The sequence below is a fragment of the Rhinolophus sinicus genome, chromosome 3 (genome assembly GCF_057876585.1).
Source record: "Rhinolophus sinicus isolate RSI-liver-muscle chromosome 3, RSI-T2T, whole genome shotgun sequence".
Lineage (NCBI taxonomy): Eukaryota > Metazoa > Chordata > Mammalia > Chiroptera > Rhinolophidae > Rhinolophus > Rhinolophus sinicus.
Window position 1 is genome coordinate 140628501 of NC_142503.1, and position 23962 is coordinate 140652462.

General features: G+C 43.5%; 2 protein-coding genes across 3 annotated transcripts in view; both read right to left on the reverse strand.

Moving 5' to 3' along the window:
* The window catches only part of SPG11 (SPG11 vesicle trafficking associated, spatacsin), a 76753-nt gene extending 74637 nt beyond the window's left edge, over positions 1-2116 (reverse strand). The window contains exon 1 of one of the 2 annotated variants that reach the window (XR_012494767.2): positions 1828-2116. Coding sequence is in view for 1 of the 2 variants with exons in the window: in XM_019725312.3 (XP_019580871.3) it covers positions 1828-2081 (254 nt within the window). In the remaining variant the exon portion in view is untranslated. The remainder of the gene's footprint in view (positions 1-1827) is intronic. The other variant, XM_019725312.3, reaches the window with a different exon arrangement.
* Positions 2117-4534: 2418 nt separating this feature from the next.
* Positions 4535-18308, reverse strand: PATL2 (PAT1 homolog 2). The gene is made up of 17 exons (XM_074327824.2): positions 17944-18308; positions 14005-14171; positions 13156-13246; positions 12324-12538; positions 11635-11715; positions 10742-10884; positions 10157-10234; positions 9804-9945; positions 8482-8602; positions 8285-8382; positions 8017-8070; positions 7784-7917; positions 7484-7643; positions 6868-7008; positions 5901-5998; positions 5202-5351; positions 4535-4690 (listed from the first exon to the last, which is right to left on the reverse strand). The coding sequence occupies exons 2-17, from the start codon at positions 14110-14112 to the stop codon at positions 4672-4674; spliced, it is 1833 nt and encodes a 610-aa protein (XP_074183925.2). The 5' UTR covers positions 14113-14171; positions 17944-18308; the 3' UTR covers positions 4535-4671.
* Between the last annotated feature and the right edge of the window lie 5654 nt (positions 18309-23962).

Sequence of the window (23962 nt, forward strand, 5' to 3'; positions counted from 1 at the left end):
ACACATTTTATATTTCTATCTGTCATGCGGGGTCCCTGGTCCCACTCCCCACATAAGACCGCAGGACATGGTGAGGCCAAAAAGGAACAACCACGGAGCCATAGGGAGGGGAGTCATACCGCTATAGTCTCGCTGGTGGCTGGGTTGGAGACACAGGAAGCAGGAGCCACATGATCCGCAACCCACCCGCCGCCTCTCTGCCAACCAACCTCACTTGCTAACTGCAATCCGCCTCTCTGCAACCCACAATTCACACTTGCTAGCTTAGCCAAGGCAGTTATATCAGTGGCTAATGGCTAACCGGTAACAGCTGATGGCTAACTAGTCACAGATGATGGCCATCTACTACCCGAGCCAGCACCTTTCCACGTGAGGCCGAGAGCCTGGAAACTGCTCTCTGGGACTCTGTCCCCACACTATCCTTATATCTAGATTGAGTTTTAATTAACGCCCAATTCCTGACTGTTTACACTGAAATCTGGAAAACAATCTAAGAGTTGAACATGGAAAATGTTCAACAAATTGAGCTACATTTAAAAGGCAGAATACTGTGACACCATTAACATCATTAGCACATGGACTATTATTTCCATGTGGAAAGACAGGAGATTTTCAATGAAAATAAAGGACGTACAGTGATTTCAACAATATAAAAAGGACTATGAACACTTTGAGAAAAGTAGGAAGTAAATCCTGAATAGTATAAACATCCTGATTTTTACCCTTGAATTATTTTAATTGAATTAAAATTCAATGCAATTCAAATAAAAAAGCTCTTCTTGATCCACGCCCCCCCTCGAATTTCACGCAGTAACTTATGCATGCCCCCATTAATTCACACGTGAATGTCTTTTCTGTTAAGTTCTCAAACACCTCAAGAGTTCTTCTTTTCTCTCTGCCTCATGCCTGTCTTTATGAGGCTGTGTTCAACGGTACTTAACACTGTTGAATAAATTTTCTTCCCCTCAGGAAGAGATTCCCCTTCCTAGCAACTAGAGATCGGGAATAAAGAAGACACAGAACAGGTTAAAGCACTCACTGATGTAACAAACAGAATCTCTACTGTCAGGCAGTTATAGGACCTGAAGATTCCAAAGATAAGACATCTCTTGGCTACTCAAAGTCTTTAAGAGGAGATCGTTTCCAAAATATTTTGTTATAAAAAGAGCCCAAAGACTCAGAGGGCACTATCTAACTTAAGTCCTGGACCGAGAGTTACAGAAGTGGAAAGTAATACATGATTGTAATTATGTTTTTTTCTTAATTCCCAAATCGTGCAAGCCTCACATATAAGAATTGTCTTATTCAACTTTTTAGGCACTGCTCCTTGGTAACAGTAAGTGCATAATAAATATTTGAGAGAATGAGTGTACTAACTCAGGCTCTGTCCTTGAAGGAAGGGGGGAAAGCCCATACGTGAAGGAAATCCTTCTTTGTTTCGGGGGCAAGAAAAAGGTTATCAGGATGACTCCAATTAGAGATGATTCCCCAGCTGGTATCTAGTGGATACCAGCTGGGCAAGGTGCACGGCACAGTGACAGTTAATCAACCTGTGTTGAATGAATAAAAGCAATCAGCGCCTAAGCTGGGCCCATTCCAGGCTCGCTGGCGCTAGAAGAGAAGCGGGGTATCGTCTCCGCCCACCCGAAACCGGGAAGCGAGGGCACAGGGATGCGCCAGAGGGAGGAAAAAGTTCCGAGAGGGAACCGGGCTCGCCTCTGGGGCGTTTCCCGCGGCTGTCATTCCTCTCCCGCCACCTCCATGCCAGGAGTGCGGCATCCGGGCCAGCCGAGCTAGAGCTCTGCCCAGCCCTCCTGCAGCACTTACTGCCGAAAGGGGCCATCGAGGCAGCAGCCACCCCCGCCCCGGCCGCCGGGAGCCAAGGAAAGCACTTGAAGGCTGCCTGCAGCTGTCAGGCTCCCCAGAACCTCTTGCTCTCTGTGCATCTGCGCCCGGGATCCCATCCGCCCCGTCGCCTCCGCGGGGACCGGCACCAACAACATAGGTAGAACCCGCTCCATGGCTTTAGGGATGCAGGTACCACCCGCGGTGGAACTTCCGGACGACTTCACCGCAGCCATCTTTGGTCCGGACCCTTCTTCCGGTCACCTGCGCCCAACGGCGTCCCGGGCATGCGCAGTGTAGCTAACCCGCTCGCTGCCTCGTGATCCCGCAGCGAGTACATCCCCTGCCTGTAGAGGCCGGTAGGAACTAACCAATACAGCAAAGCCACATCTGTCTTTGCCTCAAGACCACTGTTGACTCTGAAATAGTTGAGGGCCTAATTTAGCAGCCTAACGCAGGCTGTAGCAGGTGTGCTCACTCTGTGGCATTACCCTTTGCCGCCTTAATGTGGCTGCCACCCAGCTATTGGAACCCGGTTCCTGTCTCTTAGTGTGCTATTATTTTTGTTTTCAGGCCCTGGGGTGGTGCAATATTCTCTGTAGTGTGGGCCGATCCATCATGAGGGAGTTGCCCTGAGTGCTGAAGTTAAACAATACCCATTGTAATGGGCAAGGAAACAGGATAAGGAGTGAAAGTGATGCATTTCCTTTTCATTACTATTTTCTCCAGGAAGTATGATCAGAGATCGTTAGGAGAGAGAGGAAGAGGTGTGGAGTAGGCATTTTGGAAAGAACCCTAATAGGCGTCAGTAACTTTCTTAACACATTTTCCGCAATCCGATAGGGTCACAAGGCTACCAAAGGTCAGCTCCTCTGTTTGTGCTTTGACTCCCATCCTCTCCTTCTAGAGCTTTGTGTCTGTAAAATTATTTTTCTCCTGCATTGTTTTCTCCCCCTTTATTGGAGGTACTTTCGTTACCAGGCAGACAAGCTATATATAACATGTCATTCTTAAGAAAAGTAACTTCCCTTAACCTATGCCAACAACTACCTACTGTCAAATTTCTGCTTCCCTTTTAGAAAATTCCAAGTTGATTCTTCTTGTCAGACAAACTCTCTCCTTCCTCACCTCAACCCCTCTAATCAGGCTGACCTCTCCACCAAAATTGTTCATGGTCGATGATCTCCATATTATCACAACCGGCCATCACCTCTATCATTCCTCACTCCTTTCTTAACAAACTTTCTATTTTGGTAACACCACTTCCTAGTTTTCTACCTATTTCACTGATAACTCCTCAGTCTGCTTTTCTTCCTACATAATCTCTCCCTCTCTCCTACCTTTAAGTATCATCTATATATATGCTTATAACTTCCACTTTTGTGTCTTTATCGCTGACCATTTCCTTCAACTCCAGACTGTTGTTTAATTACCTACTTGATATGTCTACTTGGATTTCTAATAGGACTCAAATTTAAAGTGTCTAAATTTGATTTTTAACCCCCAACAAACCCATTTTTCTCATTCTTCCCGCTTCAGTTTGGGACGCCCACCATTCAACTCTACCTGGGAGTCAGCCTTGATTCTTAACCACCACCCTTATCCAGCCCATCAACAGTGTCTGTCAACTCTTATTTCCAAGACTTATTCCAAATCTCTTCTCTACTTTCTGTCACCACTCTTCAATTCTTGCCTGAGCTGTTAGAAAAAAATCTCTGAACATTTTTCTCTGCCGTCTCGTTTCCCTAACAATTCAGCAGTCAGAGTGATCTTCTAAAAATGAAATGTCATATTACTTTCCTGTTTAAAATTCTCACATCAGATTTTTAAAAATAATGGCTTACAAAGCTATACCTTTCCTACCTCTCTCCAACCTCATCACCCTCCCCACTTGTCTTTGTGTACTTCAGCCACATTTTCTTTTCTTGAAACACACAAAGTTCATTCTCACTTTTGGGGGCTTTGTGCTCACTAGTGCCTCTAAATGAAATACTTTTCATTTCAGCTTAAATGTAACCTCTCTTGACAGGCCTTCCTGGACCATTCCATTCCAGTCACGCATCACCCAGTTTTGTTTTCACCATGTTTTTTTCACTACCTGGTGTTTTGTGTCAGTCCCTGTCAAAACAGAATGTAAGCTTCAGAAGAGGGGGGACTTTTCCTTGCTCACCACTGTTACCATACCACCTAAAATGGTGCCTAATTGGTAAAAGGCACTCCAGTGTTTGCTGATGAATGCATAACCTTGTCAATTTAAATCAAACATTTCATATCCCATGAGAGATATTTATAGCCAACCCTCTTAGCTCATTTCATTATCATGCAGACAAGCTATAACATGTTATTCTTAAGAAAAGTAACTTCCCTTAACCTACGTCAACAACTACCTACTGTCAAGTTTTTGCTTCCCTTTTAGAAAATTCCAAGTTGATTCTTCTTATAGTCAGAAAAACTTTTTAAAATGGCAACATTGAACCAATTTCCAACATATTTTTGTTAGACATAACAAGGTCCTGTCCCTTATTTTAAGAACATTCTTAGAGCATTCACACATAAGAAAATAGATTTCATTATACCTCCTAACTTACAAACAAGTTTCAACAATCATTGTCTTATCTCTTTAATCATATTTTACTATGCCATGTTTTTTTAGGCATATTATTCAGGTTCTTCAAGAAGCACAAGAAAATGTTTGGGGAAGTGTCCTCCAATATATCAAGGCATAAGAAATGTCTTCAGACTCTTGGATCCATATAGACATTGCCCACACAGCTAGTGTCTGATGATTAAACTTTTCCGACATGTATATATTCCAGAACAACAGGATCAGTAGATCCAGGCAAGCCTACAAAGAGAACAGATGTTAACTACAAACAATCTCATTTTCTAAAGTATTGGTGTGATTTGATTAATATCTGACTCTTTCCAGCAGATGGTAAATTCTGAGGACAGAGGTGACCTGCATATTTTTCATGCTTATATTTTGGAACAGTTGTCCCTCAAATATTTCATGATTGAACACTTCAGTCTCTCAAATTAACACATTGCTTACGGCGGGGTTTAAATCCCTCATGAAGATTCTCGTGATCCATGCAATGTGTTAATTATTTGCCCTCAAATAGCTTAGCATGATAAAGGACCAAAGCACCTGGGATTAAAACGTTTGGCTGTAGAAACAGGCACAGGGCCCTAAGTTGGAGCAGACTGGTTACTCAGTAAATGCCAAAAAGTCTAGAGCTACTTCTAAAAGCAAGTTATCCTCCATTCTCTTGGTTTAAAGAAGTAGAGAAGTGACAGAACCTAGACTGGGCTTGAACAAGTGGAGGCGCCATGACCTTATTTCTGCCATCACTTACTGCATTGTAGCCTCCAGCTGCTGTACCAACTGTTTGTCCACATGGCGACAGAACAGGGGAAGAAGGTTGTTGGGGAAGGCAAGGGGTTCTGCCAGAGAGGCTGTAGGCATCTGAGCTATTTCCCAGGCAATTAGAATCACTATGTCTGTCCTGGAGGGCAGAGAGGAAATAGTCAGAGTATTTGTGTTTAGATTTAAGGCCAAGATCCTTATTATCCTCTACCACCACTATCACCCTCTGCATGTAGCAATTGAGAGAGAACATTTGTACATTTGACATATGCCAGGGCAATGCTTCGTGCTTTACACATCTTATTTCTTATTTAATCTTAATAATTCTATAAGTGGTCAGTACCATCATCCCTAGGTCCCTAATTTATAAATGAGGAAACAAGTTGACAGAAGTAACATGCCTGAAAGTTACAGTGCTAGTAAGTGACAGAGGCAGAATTCAGACCTAGATCTGTCTGACTCTAAAACTTGTCCCCTTAATTACTATATTATACTGTGTCCCATGGAAAAGGAACTCTCTAGGGGACTATAGGAAAAAAAAGGCAGAACAGAAAAACTACAACTCGGCTAGTTTTCCCTTTGACCCAACTCCTCTCCAATGCTTGAATACACCACTCAGGAAATATCTGGCTCAGCCTACACATCCCAGGGATACTGAAATAATATTTACAGGTCTTTACGATCTTACCAAACTGTATGGTCACTGTTGGATTCCTCTAGGGAAGAATCCAGGCATACCAACTTCTCCCCATGACTCAGCAGGGCATAGAGCAAAGATATTCCAAACTGCAAGTAATCAAGTGTCCAGTAAAATGAGTTCACCCTAGGCATTCAGTACTTCCCTGCCTCTGTCTTCCCAACTCAAAGGGCAAGTTCACATGTGCAAATGGAGTCCAACACCCATAAAATTGTCAGGTTTTACATTGGCTGGCCAAAGAACTTTCAGACCTTTCCAAGGGAATCACTGCTCTGAATTTCCAAAAGATTCTTCTGGGAAGATGATTAAATGCAAACTCATGAGTTCTGCCCCCAGGAGTCAGTCTGTAGATCAGGAATGGACCCAGGAATCTGACACAAGTAGTCTGTGGACCCTCCACCCCCTTTAAGAAGCACTGCTTTAGGCAAAGATCTTTGGAGAGGGGTTCATAAGACAATCCACTGGCATATTAGAAGTTATCAGAACTTCCACATCTAGAGTCTCATCTTTCAAAACTTTATATCTTATATTTGTTATGTATCTAATATTAGTATAGTGTTACATGTATATGGCTTATAAACACACATATGGGTGATATGGTTCAGAATTTTTTTTTTTTTTTTACCAAAAGGGATTTAAAAAAGAAAATCAAAATGTTTGGCAACCTCTACTCTAGAGGTCCACACCAGCACCATCATTAGGGAGCTTGTTCGAAAGCAGGTGTGCGGGCCCCACCCAGGTCTACTAAATGAAATTCTGGGGATGGACCCAAGGAATTGGTATTCAATAAGCTCTCCAGGTTATCCTAATGCTCACTAGCAGTTGAGAAGCACGGCAGAGGATAAACTGGAGACATGAGAAGATTGCAGAGAGATCAAGACATTCCCTCATTTATTCCTTGCCAGTGCTACCCCTGGAGGCCTTCTCTGGAAAGAGAAACACTTCCCGGAGATGTTACCTGATTCTGAAGCACCGCAGTGACTGGCCGCTCTGAGGAGCCAGGTGGAAGCAGCATTAGTCCCTGAAGTCCTTGCAGGAGTTCGTGGAAGGTCAAGTGACTGATATATTTGCTCAGAGGTTGGAATAACATCTGTAGGGCCTGCAGGAAGGTCAGTGAATGCTTCTCTGACTCCATCTCCTCCCACCTTGCCTCCAATCCCTGTTCTTGCCGAGCTGCTTTTGGCACCTCCCTGGTTATTTACCAGACCTACCACCACTCATGTCTCTCCATCCCTAACATTGGTTACTCAATACCTACTTGTTCTAAAGTGCCTTCCCTTAGAAAAGTACATATGGAGCTCAACACTTATCAGGGAGTCCTTATTTTCTCACCCTCCACAGCACACTCACACCTGTACAACCAAGGCCGGTGTGTTTTCTTTTGATCATTGCACCCAAAGATGATCAGCTGTTCCTATAGTAGTTTATTCTGTCACTCCTTCACCTGAGGATGGCAGCATAAACTTCACTGCCCAACACCTTCTCTGGCATCGTTGGGGGTAGGGACTGGAAGAGGAGGAAGATGCCTAACCCACCCATGAGACCATCCTCTTCTCCACGTAATGCCACAGTACCTGATCAGCTGCATCCCTCCTGACCAGGAGGGGGAGATGGTGGGTGATAGCCAAAAGAAGGCTAACAGCCTGATCCTGGGGCAGGAAGGGGAGTAGCCGGGCCACTAGGGCTTTCCCCTTCCTCACGGACAGCACCTGCAGGAAGCCATCTGCTGCCTCACTGCAAGTGAGACAGGAGAGCATTTTCAGGGCTCTGCATAGAGGAGAGGGCTACGTGCCAGAAAGGAGGGGCTGACACAAAGCCAATGTCGTTGCTGATCCTTCCCTTATCGGGCCGAGGTGTGACCCTCCCCTGCTTACTCCAGATGATTCTGCTCCGGGGTGTTTAAGGCCTGGAAGAGCTTCTCAACCTGGTTTCTCTGCTGCTCAGAGTAGCAGGGCTGTGAAGGCCCATCCTTCTGGCCCTCCTCTATCTCTAGTAACTGAAGGAACATCTGGGAATTTGAGGGTGAGAAAAGAAGAAAAGGTCAATTTGAGCAATATCCCATTTTCAAGGGTAAGTTAGGAACTCATCCCTAAGGAGCTGATCTCACCTTCTCAATCCAGTACAACACCCGAAGCCTCTGACTGCTTGCAGCTCCTATCTCCTAGGAGAAAGAATCCCCAGCCATCAGCCACACCTCCACAGTAGCAGCCCAGGCCTTGGGCGAGCTAGAAATTGAGCTGGAAAGGCTAACACAAAGTCTGATCACAGATCTTCCTCACTCTTAGGTCACAATCTGAACAGAAGCACAAGAATGCTCCAGACCTTTCTCCAAAACAGGGGAGAGAAAAAAGGTTCTGGGAAGATATTGCTCCTACCGGCTCTTGAATTCCATGGGGTACAGCATCAATAGCTCGGCGAGGGCTAAAACACGTCGACACAGCTACCTGGCCCAGGGAACCCTCAATTCGAACCACTGCATGAAAGGAGTTAGGACAGGCATATTTCCCTCCCCTTTCCATCCTCTGTCCACCCAGGTGGCCGGCCCAACCCAGCAGGTCAGCCCAGGTCCTACCTGATTCGTAAGCCTCTGCCTTCTGAACGTAAGGCGTTACCAGCTTGAGGGACTCAACCTTGCTCCTTTGCCCAAGTAGCTCTTCATCTGCCTGCCTCTTCTCTAGTTTCTGATAATATTTCTGCGAGTCCGTGGAATGGAAAAATGTATACTCATCTTCTGAACTTAGAATTAAAGTTCTCAAGTGCAACCTCTTAACACACCATATAGCATCGATTCCAGAAATGAGCCTGGCAACTTAGGCCCTGATGGCAATCATTCTAAAGAACCTTAAGTACCCTGGGCCTCATGCCACCTGTCCTGGGATCCCTATACTAAGGACTTGAAGGCTAGGTACCACTATCAGATCTGATGGAAAGGTGGAGAGCCAGGAAGCAAACCTGTCCCAGCACCTGCTACCTTGCTGCATTCCTTGTTCCCAAGTTACACACTGCACACCACATATCCTCCCCCTCCCTATTTTAATTTGGTGATTCTACCTGTCCTTTCCAAAATCGGAGTTATCTGATGGCATGAAGACCATCAGCAGCTTGAAGCACAGAGATAGCACTATTTGTCAACTGGCTTCTAGGATTTGCTCTTCTGAAGATTTGCTCAGCGGCTCTAATATTTTCTTAAATCTGTAAAATCCCAAGCTAAAATAAAGCCATTGACTGTGAGCCAAACAAGGATTTCAATAAAGTTCCTTCAATTAGGAGAAGTATCAAAAGGGCACAAGTATAAAACTACTTCACTTTCAGTGATCCTGACAGGAAGAGGAGAGTTTTTGAAGTGGGGTGAAAAGGAAGAAACTAAATAGGAGGGAGATAAAGGTAGGGGACTCATGGAAGAGAAACACAACTTAGACAACCCCAAAACCCATAGACAAATATTTGCCCCATAAATAAAAGGGAGACAGGAAGCAGGAGGAAGCGTCAAAATGTCTACCTGCATTTGTTCAATTCAACATATCAAATCCACTATTTATAAGACCCCCGTGTTTTAGATATAAAAAAGGAAAAGTAAATAAATGGTTATAATAAGACGTTTTTAAAGACTCACAAAAGTATATAAAGGTGGAAAAGTCCATATTTCTGGGCTGAATAGGGAAAATTCTTGGCAAAGGATGGAGACAAGGAGAATTGTAAATAACCCCATTCAGTTGAAGTGTAGAATAGAGGGGTGAATGAGGTTGGGATGTCACTTAGAAATATGGCCCCTAGCCTAGAGTAGTTATCTTTCCCAGCTGAATGGACATGGCCCCTATGAGATGGAGAGGATCTGTGGAAACCAGGCCCATTTGACCCCAAGGTCAGAGGATGGGAAGAGCATGTGGGGCTCACCTGGTAGTAACAGTCATCCAGGCTGGGGTTCTCACTCTGCAGCTGAACCATCTGCACTTTTATCACCCAGTCCTTCTCTTTTCGGGTCATGAGGTTAGCATAGGGGTCTGGCTGCTGAGACCAAGGCTTCTTGGCTGGGGGACTTCAAGCCAGGAGGAACATCCCTTTAGACCTACCCACCCCTGCCACAGTGAACTTCCCAAGGTGTGGTGAGCAGGGTGTGTAGCTATCTAGGAAGGATGGGAGAGCATACAGAAGTGGGCAGCACTACGAGAGTCCAAATTGTACAGGGACTTTGGGGAAATACTCAGCATGCAAATGAGCTGCCCGCAAGCCTGCTCTCAAGGTTTTACCTTGGTGTTCGACTCTGCTGCTGCAGCTGCAACATCCGTTGGTGCTGAGGGTGGAGCTGCGTCAGATGACTGGGAACACTAAGAAAGAAACTTGGGCTGGCTGAAAGAAGCTCTTGGCTCCCTAGCCCCTCCACTCATGTAGCCTCTGCTAACCTGAGATGGACATCTAAGGGAACCCTATTGTTTATGTGCCTCCCGAAAGACAGCCACATGAAACATCACAACCCTAGCTCAACAGGACTCACATTCCCCTCCAAGATACACTTTTCTACAACGTGGCTGCAGGAAATCTTGACACAGTAGAAAGCCATTTAGCCTGATAGTCAGGAGTTCTGACTAATCTCAGTTCTGCCATGCCAGCTAATCCTCAAGTAAGTTCTTTTAGTCTCCCTGGGCCTCCATTTCCTCATCTGTGAGGGAGAAGGCATTGGACTCTACTTCCCACTTAATACGTTTCTGTAAGTATTTTCCTGTGGCAGCTGGTAGAGTGGTCCCCAGCCCTCCTCAGTCACTACCTCCTAAGACCTCCAAAGAAGAGCTCAGATGGTCACAGACACCGGGGTACCTGGCACCCTGAACCAGTACCTGAACCTAGGGGACTGTGAGGTCGGTGAGCTGCAGAAGAGAGATGGGTCTGGTGAGAGCAGTCGAGGGCCAAAGTGCCGCGCTGGAGAGCTGGTGCTGGCATGGGTAGGCCGGAAAGGCCTGGGCGACAAGTAGTCCAGCGTCTAAGAGAGAAATTAAGACATCTGGGAGAAGGGCATACCCACCAACAGAATGCTGCTCTTGCTGACAAGTGCCTTTCCTGCCTCTACATTCTCAGCTGCCTTTCCCTCAAGAACCTCACCAAACATTTGGCCATCTTGGGGGATATGAAGTCACCAGACTGTGGATCCTGCCCTTGTTTCCAACAGGGTTTGTCACCTCCTGGGGAAGCAGCTCTTCAGTCCCTGGCATTGAGGGGGCATATGCTTTTTCTACTATTTGGTGAGTCAGCACCTCTCCCTATCCTCTCTGTGAGGCTTCTCTCAGGCTCTTGGGTCTTCGGCTACTGGGACAATGCTTAGCTGTCTATTTTCTGGGTCATCTGAAGCCCTCCTCAGAGCTGATTCCCTTCTTGTTCTCCCTGCAGGATTTCTTGCAATTCCTCCACCCCAGACCATGTTCTCATTATGCAGTTAATTGAAGGGCAGGTGCTCTTTCTAGCCCTAAGCTCAGCACTGCTCATCTGCTGAAATGAAGAGAAGTGGAAGTAGGGATCTAGTTTATCCTTCTTCATATGAATGGTCAGTTGTCCCAGTACCACCTTTGTCCTTCACCAAGCTTCTCCACATGATGGGCATCTCTCGTCTCCCATACCCATACCTTACCCAGAGCAAGGTCAAGAGCAGACGGAACATAATGAATTTAGGGACACTTGGTATGCTCCTTCTCAGCACTGAGTCACTTTCTCACACGATCGGACTGGAGCAACTCACCTGGCACAGAAAGTACAAGGAGGTAGGTGACATCCCCAACACGGCAGGGGCCTTGATTCCAGGGGAGCTGAGAAGACCTTTCTGGAATGGGAGGGAAGAAAATCCAACTCGAATGGGCCCCTGTGGTGTCTTCTACATTCATCTGTGTTTATAGAGGCTGGGGGCAGCAAGGCCAACTATTTCCAATACACAGGATAGTGGCAGCCTGGTCCTCCCTCCTAATTAAAGTCAACTGCTCGGAGGGGAAGCAAGCCCGGTATCTCAGGAAAAGCAAAACTAGTATCTCAGGAGTAGTTTGAAGGAGGGTCTGAGTCACTTCATCTCTACATGGAAATCCTTATCTCTCTCCACTAGCTGTGGGAATCCAAGGGAATAAATAGCAGGAATGGACTGTTGAGACCCAGGGGCCCAGGGTCAAAGGTGACCTTCAGCACTAGGAGCAGGGCCAGCTCCTATAGGTGATATACAGCCCTGCTTAGACCTGGTTTGTAAGGTGAAGACAGCATCAGAAACTAAGTGGGAGACAGGAGGAAAGAGGGAAGGAAGAAGAGAGTCCCTGCTTGGGTTCAAGCCTGACATAGAAAGTGTTAACCCAGAACCTGTCTTAGAAAAGGGTGGAGGAGAGGAGAGGGGTGTTTAGTAATAGTTCATGAACTGAGGCAGTTCCGGACAACCGCCCGCCATGGTACCTGGGTGTTATGGACGGCAGTGAGGACAGCTGGATCCCCAAGACTGTTTTCTTCCTCCTCCTCCTCCTCCTCCACGTCCAGAGCTAGATCAGGATCCAGATTCTCCTCCTCGTCCTCATTTTCTCCCTCCTCCTCTAATTGGGAGGTAGACACCAGCTCCTCCTCAGGAGCCAAGGGGCTACAGGACTTTTCTGGGCCTTGGCTTGAGTGGGGGCCTGAGGAGGAAGTAGACGGGGGCTCAGGTGTGAGGAGTCTTATCCAGAGAGGCTGCTTCTCAGAAGCGCTTGTGCTCATGAGCCGTCTCCAGCACCACCTTCAAATAGCGCATCCTGTTCTAAGCGTTCCAGTCAGCCTCCTGACCCCACGGGCCCCGACTTGTCCTCCCAGAGAGAAAGGAACATGGCAGGTGCCAGACACCTTTACTTGCTATATTCCCTCTTCAATCACCTCATTCGGTACCAACAGAGGCTTCTCCACTGGCTCTCCTCCACCTAACAGCCCTTTCTGTGCCTCTTTAATTAACCAAGTTCCAGCTGCTGTGACTCACTGCAATATAACCCTACTGTGCACCAGATACATTCCATGTGTACGTTCATTTAACGCTAACAATCATACAAGTTTGTTTTTTATTGTGTCACTATGAAGGCGAGGAAAATGGGGCCCAAAAAAGTGATCTCAGTCACCCAGCATGGTGTAGCTATCAGGTAGGAGGGTTTGGAATCACTCCCAGAGATGCTGGATACCCAACCCCATGTCTATCCACTGAACCGGAAGAGCAAGTCTTGGCATCCTTGGGCTTTTTACCCAGACACCATGGCCCACTTAGTGATACCTTCAAGATATTTCATCTTTGCAGGCTGGCAGACTTCCTCTGTGGCTGCTTCCTCTGGTGAGAGATCACTGGCAGCTTTTGGAAGATAAACCTGGGAGAGGGAAGAGACCCACAGCCACGCTGCTCCTCAGTAAGGATGGCATGGCACCCTAAAACAGCCATGTCTTCCCCCAGCAAGGTTGTCAGAGAAGTACTGGCCCAGGGTCTCGAGGAGTAGGACCCTAGGCTCTCAGACAGCCCTAAATCTCTACCCTTTGACCTCACTGTCCCAGCTCTAAGGAGCTGTCCTTCAAACAGACAGAAGTGAGGCCCAAGGCTAGGAGTCGGAGGAGAAGCACTCCCACACACACGCCACCAGCCTCCATCTGTGCACAGCAAGGGGACCTCACAGCTGCCTTGCTGGTGACACCCACCACTTGACTGTTGTCCTTGCTGCTTAGTTTAGCCATGGCAGCCCGCCAGTGCTGGCTTGCTGCCCCTGGCTTTAAGAGTCCCAGCCCCGCCCCTGCTCTTCCGTTAAAGGGCCAGCATCCCCCAACCTAGGGGTCTTGGTAGAAATATAAGAACACAAGCTTATGATAAAGAAAACCCTTGAAAGGTCAAGAGAAATAAACTGCACTTTTAACCATTAAGGGTTTGAGTACAGTTTATTGGGATCGCTATTTGGGGGCAGATATTTTTTAAAAAGATCCCTGTTTTCTACACCCTTCGTAGGAACTTTGTGAAGTTGTTTCCCTAGGTTTTGCTCCATCAAAACTGGGTAGGAAAATTGGCAGATCCTGGGGAGATTCCCTAACAACCAAGTTCTCGGCACTTCAGGGCAGCACACTTGTGGCGCCACCTGCTTACCGTTCGCTGCCTCCTGTGAGCCTGAGTCTGCTCCCCAGCTCCAACTGATGAGGGACGGACCCCTGTGAATTTAGAAGCCAGATCTTCAAGGTAAAAACACTCTTGCATGAGGTACACAGGCAATTTTGTATCCTCTCAGCTGCTCTATCGGAAAACTGGTTCAGAAGCTCAGGAGTAAAAAGAAAACAAAACAAAAACAAGCATATCAGTACTGCTGTAGGCAAGACCTAAGACCCACCTGAGCCTCGTCTAACACCAGAGTGATCCTGGGTTTTCTGCCCACACCCTGTGTTCAGCTGAACCCCACATGACTGTAGAACTTGTGAATTAAAATAAAAACACAGCTAATTTCTCTACATCAAAAAGGCAATTTAGGGCCCTATCGTCCCAGTTATAGAACGATGATTCTTGGTGCTTCCAAATACTTGTCTCAAAAATTTTGCTGTAGGTCAGAACTATACAGGTGAGGGGAAATTCTAAGTAGCTTAAAAGTTACTGAAAAACTCTTCAAATATCTGAATTGGGTTCAGGCCTTTTTTTGTAATGTTATTCAGCTGTTTCTCTTAAGAAGTTCCTAATAATTCACTTTGGTATTACTAACAAAAGGGCCAAATGGTGAATTTCAGTATTCCAGGTGATTTATTAGGTGACAGATTAGGTTGTTATAGAGACCAAGTCTTAGGGAGAGCCACTAGCTGCATGCAGATTTTCATTGTGAAGGGACTTCCTGTACCGGACTAGTACCACAGAGGGTGATATAGGGCTTAGTCTTCAAGATCACAACCTGGCTGTTTGGAGTTTTACTTTGGACCTAGTGGCTTCTGTGAAAGTCCCCTACCTTTGCCTGAAGTCTTATATGTACCGGGGTGCCAAAAAAAAAAAAAAAATGTGTACACGTGACTTGTATTCATCTTTTATTATTGGTGTATATTGAGTATTACAATTTTAATACACTTTTTTCCTTTCTTAAAATGTGTATACATTTTTTTGGCACCCTCTGTATATATCGGTCCCTAAGGTTTTATAACTTTCTGCTGTAGTTTAACTGTGCTAAATTTAAGCCAAGCCTCTGCTAGGCTTGGGGTAAATACAGCAGTGAATAATAAGGCAGGTGCCTCCCCGGGCCTCTTACAGCTTCCCCAAAAATAAGAAGTACAGACAGGTAAACAGGATTGTTGGATTGGATAAAAAGTCCACTAGAAATGTTTACCTTTGCTGAATAAAACTTCTAGGACTTTCCCACTTGTATGGGGAGATTTATTAATCCATTGTTTCAGTTTCTTTAATGGCTGTAGATCTGTTGCAGTTTTCAGTTTCTTTTTTGAGGTTGTGTCGTTAAATTATACAGTCTTCTAGAAATGTGCCCATTTCTATAAGTTCAAATTTATTGACATTGACTCGCTTCGGCAGCACATATACTAAAATTTATTGACATAAAGTTACTCATAGTGTAAGACTATATTTTAAATCCATGCTATATCTGTATTTTGTCCCCCTTTTTATTCCTAACATTTATGTTTCATCTGCCTTTTCTTTTCTTTCCAGTTTGTCTATTTTATTAGTCTTTTCAAGAAAAACCATACGTAAGTCAGGAATTTTAATAAAGGGATATTTATCAAGGTGTAGAAAGAATATAGTGCAATCGTAAGGAATATTACAGTAACTTGGCACTGGTAATAGTTGGTTATTACCTCTTTAGGAGAAGGGCCAGTGGATAGGGTGGTTACTAGAACCTGGAGACAGAGAAGGCTGCCTGGCAGGCAGGTAGATAATTTCAACATCTGTGTCACATTGGCTCCAGTGTGGCAGCCCTCTCCTAAATTATATCCATTCTTTCTAAGATCTGATAACTGCTCTCCTCTTGCCTCTTGAGTTCTAAGTGTGGGAAAGACTCCCCCCACTTGCTAACCCCAGGGTGCTTCAATATCCTTTATGAATTTCTCTTAACCCTGCTTACACCTTGGTAAATATGCCCTCCACAAAACTCTCCTCGGTTACCCTACTCAAACGTGCTATTTGGTTTCCTGGCAGGAACTTGACTGACACCATCTCCATCACTAGCCTACTGAGCCCTTCTTTTCTTTGTCCTCGTTCAGCTTCCTCTTCTATCCCTCAATTATCAGTGATTCTCAAACATAACCATTGTTCTCAAGTCTCTATACATGACTCCCAGAACTTTATTCTCAGCAGCGACCTCACATCTTAGAGTATTCAGGAAATAGAGGCCATTTGGGCTGATCTACTTAAATTTATGCTCAGAAGAAATTTATATGCAGCCACAGGGCTTCTCACCTCCTTCTTCCAGGTGGGGTGTCCCTCTTCCTCTTCAAGTCCAACCTTTCTTCCTAGATCCTATGCCTTTCTTCCTAGATCCTATGCCTTCCTATGCCTTAAGTCATGCTTCTCTCCTCTGTGTCTTCAGCCTTTCTATTTTTCCTTCTTTCTTTTTCTTATAGCATAGCATAGAAATATCAGGATGTGTTCATTTATAGAAACAAAATCCCTTTCTTGTTTTTGTTTCTCATTTTAACTGCTCCTTGTCTCTCTCCTACCCGACAAACAAGCTTCTCCATTTCTTCAACTCACATCATCCCGACAGCTGTTGCTCTTTGGCTTTTGACCCCATCATCATGGGGACACCAGGGGACAGATTGACATCAATCATCCCACAAGCCCCTCAACTCTTTCTATGGACAACTGATATTTTTTCAGCCTTATGTCAGTACTCTGCAAACACCCCATCATGATAAATCCCCTACTCTCACTTCTATCCTGATGCCAGCACTGAACACTTCTTGGATGAAAAAAATAATAATCTGAAACTACCATTACCCATCATTCCTCAGAAACTATTCTCAATTCCCAGTGATTTCATAACTGTAAGTGCAAAAGAATGTCTCCGTCCTTATCTTAGTTGAAGTCTCTACAGCATTTGACACTGTTGATCATGTCCTCTGTGCATCTCTATTCTCCCACAGCTTCATGACAGTTCATTCTCCTACTTCTTCTTGTACCTCTTCGGTCATCTTTCTTTGGCCCCTGTCCTGCTCTCCTCATCCTCTTGCCATCCATCAAATATCCTAGTCCTCATGCCTCTTCTCTTTCCCCTCTACATCAAATATTCTTAATCTGAGGGGCCCCTGAAATTGTGTATGTTTGTGTGATTTTTAACATGCACATTTCCCTGGAGAAACAGAACTTTCATCCCTTCTCAAAGGGATCGAGAGTCCCCCAAAAGCTTAAGTCCTCTGCAACCTCGTATCCCTGGGCAATCTCATCTACTCATGCTTCCCTACCACCTACAGGCTGATAATTTCCAAGTCCTTTAGTAAGATCTGACACTTCCCAACTGAAAGCACCTGCGTGGTTTTCGTCTCCTATCCTTTACATAAGGTATAAGGCTCTTTAAGATCTGACCCTGACTGCCTCTCCAGCCTCCTGTCTTAAAGTTCCATGCTTTCTAGTTTGGGTTTCAGAAATAGTGAACTGCTTTGAGCTGTGTGGGGAGAGTAGAAATATGATGGAGCCCTCTCCTGTAATCACTGCACTAGGTTGTCTCTCCCTGCCCTGAACCCTCTCACCCTTGGTCTGGGAGTTTTATTCAATTGTTCATTAAAGTGGCTTCTCGTCCCAGTTCCTTCTTTCTTTTCAATGACATTACACATGCATATCTTAGCAGGTAATAGGCTAGTCATTGTGCCATACAAGCAACGTGAATTTGCCAAACAAGATTTATTTTAATTGGAAGGTGATTTCAGATGCTTTATTGAATTGCCTTACTCTAATATTCTAAATATTCAAATGCGGGGGAAAAACTCATCTCAGCCTTCACCTTCTCCAGGAAGCCTTCTCAGACACCTGCCTCCCTTCCAGGTTGGAGGAGCTGTGCTTCTAATATCCACTCATTGGCCTTTCCACATTTTTCTCATGTATACTCACCACACAGAGTTGTAATTCTATTTCTGTATTTGTCACCCCCAAATGAAGAGAACAGAGATGTGTCTTCTTCATCTTTGTGCCTCCAGCACTTAACACAGTATCTGCAACAAAGTAGGTTCTCAGTAAATATTGAGTTGAACTGAAATGAAAAATAATGGTTTTTCCCCTCAGAGACTTCTCCAGATGGGGTTTTTTGCCTGCCACCTGGGTGTGTCCTATTCCAGCCCACTGTCCACATTGCCCTCAAGAAATGTCATTCTAAGAAAACAAACCTCATGGTACCTAAGCCAGAAATCGTATGAGAAAAGACATATAGATTTGACTAAAAAAGTAAAACTTCTATACTGAATATATATTATGCCAAGTAAATTCAGATGGCGCAAATTTTAAATATTAACAAAAAAATTAAGCCTCAAAAATACTCAAACAAAGTACGTAAGTAGAGAAGGCCCTGCCAACCATGACCCCAAATCCATAAACCCTGAAGGGTGACTGATGAATTTACCTACTACAGAAAAATGTAATGCTTCTGAATTGCAAAAATAAATAAATATATAAAACCATAAGCAAAGTCAAAAGAACTTTATTTTGATCCAGTAAGCTTACATTTACCTTTAAAACTTATTTAAAAGAAGTTTTAGTTGAAGATTCTTTTTGTTTCTGAAGATTTTGAGGGCTCAGAAAAGATGTTTACGGTAAGCCCAGGTGCCATTAGTAATATTTCTTTCACAACTGCTGGTAGTCAATATTATCCAATCAGCAACCACGTCAAAATTAACATAACACTGTTGATGGATAATATAATATTCCTGTGAAATTTATCAGGCTCCAGCAGCTGACCTTTGCGACTAACTCAACAGCAGGAAGTTGGCCTCCTGTTTCACCATCACCTTGGGGGATAAGATTTCAACATGTGAATTTTGGGGGGAGACAAATATCTATAGATGTGACCTTTGGGGAATATAGGCTAAGTATATAAAACTACTAATTTTTTTTACTGGTATTTTACATTGAAATATAATAGTTAGTTATAAAAGTCTCAAAAATGTTATTGTTTCTCAAAACTGTGCTTCTCTTTACAGTATAGAAGAAGTGGGTATGTCGATAGAGAGAAAAAAATGAGGCTGTCTTCCAAATCTGTATTCACTCCATAACCAGGTAATTCAACTTTAATCTGTAATTGCCACATTTATAAGGAAACTCCTGGTTAAGAGAAACTTTTTCTTTCCTTCTTACTATCACCGGTTTATTATAAAGAATGTGAATGAACAGCCAGATGAAGAGGTACATTGGGTGAGGTCCAGAAGGGTCCTGAGTGCAGGAACTTCTGTCCCTGTGGAGCTGGGGTGTGCCACCCTCCCAAAGCATGAATGTGTGCACCAACCTCAAGAGAAACCTTTAAAAACGGATTGTTTTAAAAACAGATTGGTTGCATTTAGGCTCATTTATTTAAATATCCTATAACATTTGGTAAATTTTTTTCAACCTTAAGAAAATGCAGTTATTAATAGGGCTTCATTGTATTATACCTAAACTCGGCAAAATATTTTTTGCACACTTAAAAGTACCATTGACTAAATAAGATTACCTAAACAAATAAAAGTAAAGGTTTTCTTTTCAAATTTAAATTATATTTGTTTCACATGTAAGACTGCCTGAAAACAAACTGGAAGAAACTATTAATGATCTTGACTGTGACAGTTTATTGCATTTTTCCGGCCTCTTTTTTTAAATGTTAAATAATTTGGAGTTTTAAGTCCTACTTTTCTACTTATGTTAAGATAGATAGTTTAGCATAAAACTTGAATGGCTGACATCACCAGTATGACCACTAAATTGTTTGTGGACCAGAAATCAACTTGCTTGAAGTTGCTTCCTGGTATATTTCAATCATGGCTTCAAATGTTCTAAGCATTTTGGACATGACTACATTTGCTTAACCCTGATTGGATGCTGATGATGGTTCCAGGATGTCTCTGGTTTCATATCCAACACATCTGTGGACGTAATACATTCCCTCCTATCCTTGCTCCTATTTCTCCGTATTATCCGTGAGTAACTCAAAGAAAGACACCTTTCAGACATAGTGCTGAATATACAGTCACCAACTACAATTTCCACCAATTTCCCTCATTTTCTCTGATCAAAAGCTGATGTTTCATTTCCTGGAGAAGTGAGATGAAAATCAATAAGCTATTCTTGTTCATCTACAACTTGATAGTTGATCTCCAGCGAGGCCAGCAGGATATGGCCCAGGAGCCAGCTGACTCATGTCACTCATCCTGTCGGCTGGAAGAGGTAGACTCATCCACGTTGGCTGAGAATCTCCAGGTGGCAGCAGCACGGTCACTTTCTGAACCCTTCTTGGCCTCTGCTCCTTCAGGACCTTTTTCCTCCTAACATTTCATTTTGAAAATTTCACTCCCACAAGAAAGTTGAGAGAATGGTAACATTAACCACTGTGTGTCCTTCACCTAGCAGTCAATAACATTTTGCCTAACAAATATTTTTTAGATAAACTCCTTCTCTGTTGTATCAGGAAGTATCTATTCTAGTGACTAGGGACTTTGGCTCACAGAACCATAAATAGGAAATTCACAGAACAAGAAACACAAATAACAAGTAAACAGTGAAAAACTGCCTAACTGCCTTTTAAAATTACAAAGTAAAACAAGGAGATACAATTTTTCAATGGTAATAACCAGTTTGAGGAAGGCTGTTGGGAGATATTCTATGATGGAATATAACTTGGTACAAAGTCTCTGGAGGGCAGTTTCACAGTGTGTAGGAAAAGTAATAATAGGGAAAAACTGGAAATGTCCCCAATACAGGAGTGGGTGAAAAAGTATGGTATATTCATATAAAGAAATACTATGAAGGCATGAACAACTACAGAGATCTCAATTATCATAGAAATAGATATATTGCCCATGATTAATCATTGAATAAAATAACTGTTTGCGAAGAAATCTATGCAGCATGATTTCATCTTTGTAAACACATAATCCAGATTTATATCTATATATGAATAGACAAAGTCTGGAAACAAACATTAACTCATTAGAAGTGGTTATCTTTGGTGGTAGGTTAACAGGTGATTTAAATTTTTGTCTCTATTCTTACCTATATTGTCTGAACTTTTCATAATTAATATGAATTTTATAATTAGAAAAAAATAAAGCTGTGTGGAAAAGCTTTTTAAAATATCAATCAAAACAATACCCAAAAGACAAATAATAAGGAAAAATACTCAGCTCCACTGGCGCCTGCATCACGGTCCAAAGGTTAAGGTCCACATTCTTTTCTTTGACACCAAAGTCCTCTGTAGGTTCTTATCTCCTCCAGGTGGAGTTTGTTGCTTTCCTGGTATCATCCTCGATTTATGGGTCTATAAACCAGAGTCTACGAGCTCCTTGAAGAAAGAATTTCCCCCAGTATCAACTCAGTCACCAGCACATAGCAAGGTGCTCAGTAAAAGTTTGTTAAATGACTGAAGATTGTGGTGAGCACGGAGACCTGATGGATAGGGTAGGGCCAAGCTGAAAAGCCAAAGCTTTGGAGCGCCTTTGTCCTGGGGACCAGTGGGCTTCTTTTGTTATTTGCATTTCCTGGTAAACACTGACAACAGCTGGTGGAGCATACATGGTTTGATCCATTTGGTATGTGTTATTGTGAAATTGTCCAGTAATGGCAGTGCCATCTGGGGCTGACCCACCTCAGTGGGGGCAGTAATAGGAGGAAGACCAAGGCGCTCCTAACCAGTCCAGGCTTTAGGGAAACTCCTACCTCCTCAAGCTGTTCAGATGATGCTAACCTTCCCTTAAACGTGAGTGTACTCAAAATGCTGAAGTTTTATTTCCTGGAGAAGTGAGAAGTGTGGCCAGTCTGCTTAACCAATAGGTAAACTCAGCTTGGCAAAGGCAAATATTTATACAGTACTAGGCTCCTGACAACCATGCCCAAGTCCACATGATTCTGGAAAAGGGGGACGAACTGTTTTGTTTTGTTTTTTCTTCCTGCTGTAACAAATTACCAGCAGCACAATTTATCATTCCACAGTTCTGTAATTCAGAAGTCCAACACAAGTCTCATGGGGTTAAAATTAAGGCTACTTTCCTCTCTGAAGACTCTAGGACAGAATCTGTGTTTTTACATTTTCCAGCTCCTGGAATTCACCCACATTCCTTAACTCTGGCCCCTTCTTCCATTTCAAAGCCAGCATGTTGCATCTCTCTGGCCATAGTCAGGAAAAGTTCTCTGCTTTTAAGGACCCATATGATTACACTGGGCCAACCCATGTGATTACACTGGGCCTACCCAAATAATCCTCAATCCCTAATTAACCAACAAAGTCTCTCATGCCATGTAAGGTAATATTAATATAGTCACAGGTTCCAGGGATTCGGACATAAATATCTTTGGGTGGAGGGACATTATTCTGCCTACCACAATGTATGATATGGAGAAAAATCTAAAATGGTTAATAAGAAGCCAGTTCTGTACATACTGATGTGGAAAATATCTATATTTATTAAATGAAAATAAGCAAGTTCAGTAAATATGTATAGAATGACCCCAATTTTGTGGCACTACCTTTCCCCCTCACTAAACCCTAAGTGCATGCTCACTGAGCCACCTCCCACCTGTCATGGCCTGGCTTCTGGTGATAGATCACACCCTCAGGCAACCTGCAGGCAGAGGGCAGACCCACCTCAGGTGTTGCTGTCGTTGGTCATTAGATAAGTAGACTTTTGGCTAACTTGACAGATGATAAATTGTCCTTCAGCAAACTCATTGTGGCAAGTTGATCTACAGTTAAAACAACAATAGTAACAACGATGATAATAAATAATGAAATAAATAAAAATGATCACAAAATCGCCAACCTTTTGCTTTCTGGCTACTTCCTTTGTATCTTGACTGCTCTTACCGTGTGGATGGCAGCTCTTGCATATATATGCATCACATTTTTATGCTGTTTATTTTGTTTTCCATTTCTGACTCTTTACTAAAGAATTCTTCTTGGTTTTCTCACAGTACTCTTTTAAGAGAAGAGTTTAGAAAGTTCCCAGATACCAGAGAGTAGAGAGACCATATGTTGGTGCAGGTCCAACATAGCAGGGGACAGCCAGAAAGGACCACAAATACTAACTGGCCAGAGGCAAGTATCAACTAAGCAAGCTGGAAAGTGGGAAGCTGGGGCTTAGAGGAATTTTCCAAAAGGAAAAAAAGGGCATTTGAAGGAGAGTCTTGATTTTTTTTTTTTTATAGTACTGCATGGAATCCAAAGCAAGATAGAAAAATCCAAGTTAAAATTCTGCAGTTTAACTAGGAACTGAGATGCAGACCCAGGACCTATGACTCGAAAATACCTATAAAAGGAGACTGTACCAGTAACTTAGTCACTGGCTGTGGTATTCCCCAGGGACAGTGCCCAATCTTTGGCTTCTGGGGTTGTCCTGTTGCCGCCCCCACACTTTTAGGAGGTTTTGGCTTAGCATTTACCTAACCCCTCTCTTTATCCAAACTGATGACTGATGCTACCTTGAATTCCTTTTATGTTTTTTAGTGGGTGCTGTGATCTAAACAAATCATGATAACAGTCTTGGTAGTTGTAATTTTAAAATTCCTCACCTTCCAAACTATATACAATATATATCCATAGAGAGCTAGGCACCAAACCTTAACAATGGTTTCTGAGGGGAGGAGACACATGAGGGGAACTTTCACTTTCATTCGGTAGACCTCTAATTGTTGGCATTTTTACAATGGGCATACAATCATGTATTGGGCTTGTAATTAAAAATAAAAAGTACTTTAAACGCTGTGGTTACTACTGGGAAGAGGGTTTGAGGGAAATTAGGATTTTATAGTCCTGTATTGCTGGATGTTTTTTTATAGCAATAAAAGCAAATTGGCACTTGATAGATCTCAGTGGTTACCCACAAGGCTTTGAGGCAGCGATTCCCCACCCACCAGATTATTTCAAGTCTCTCAACTTTAGCCTTTCCATGTACTT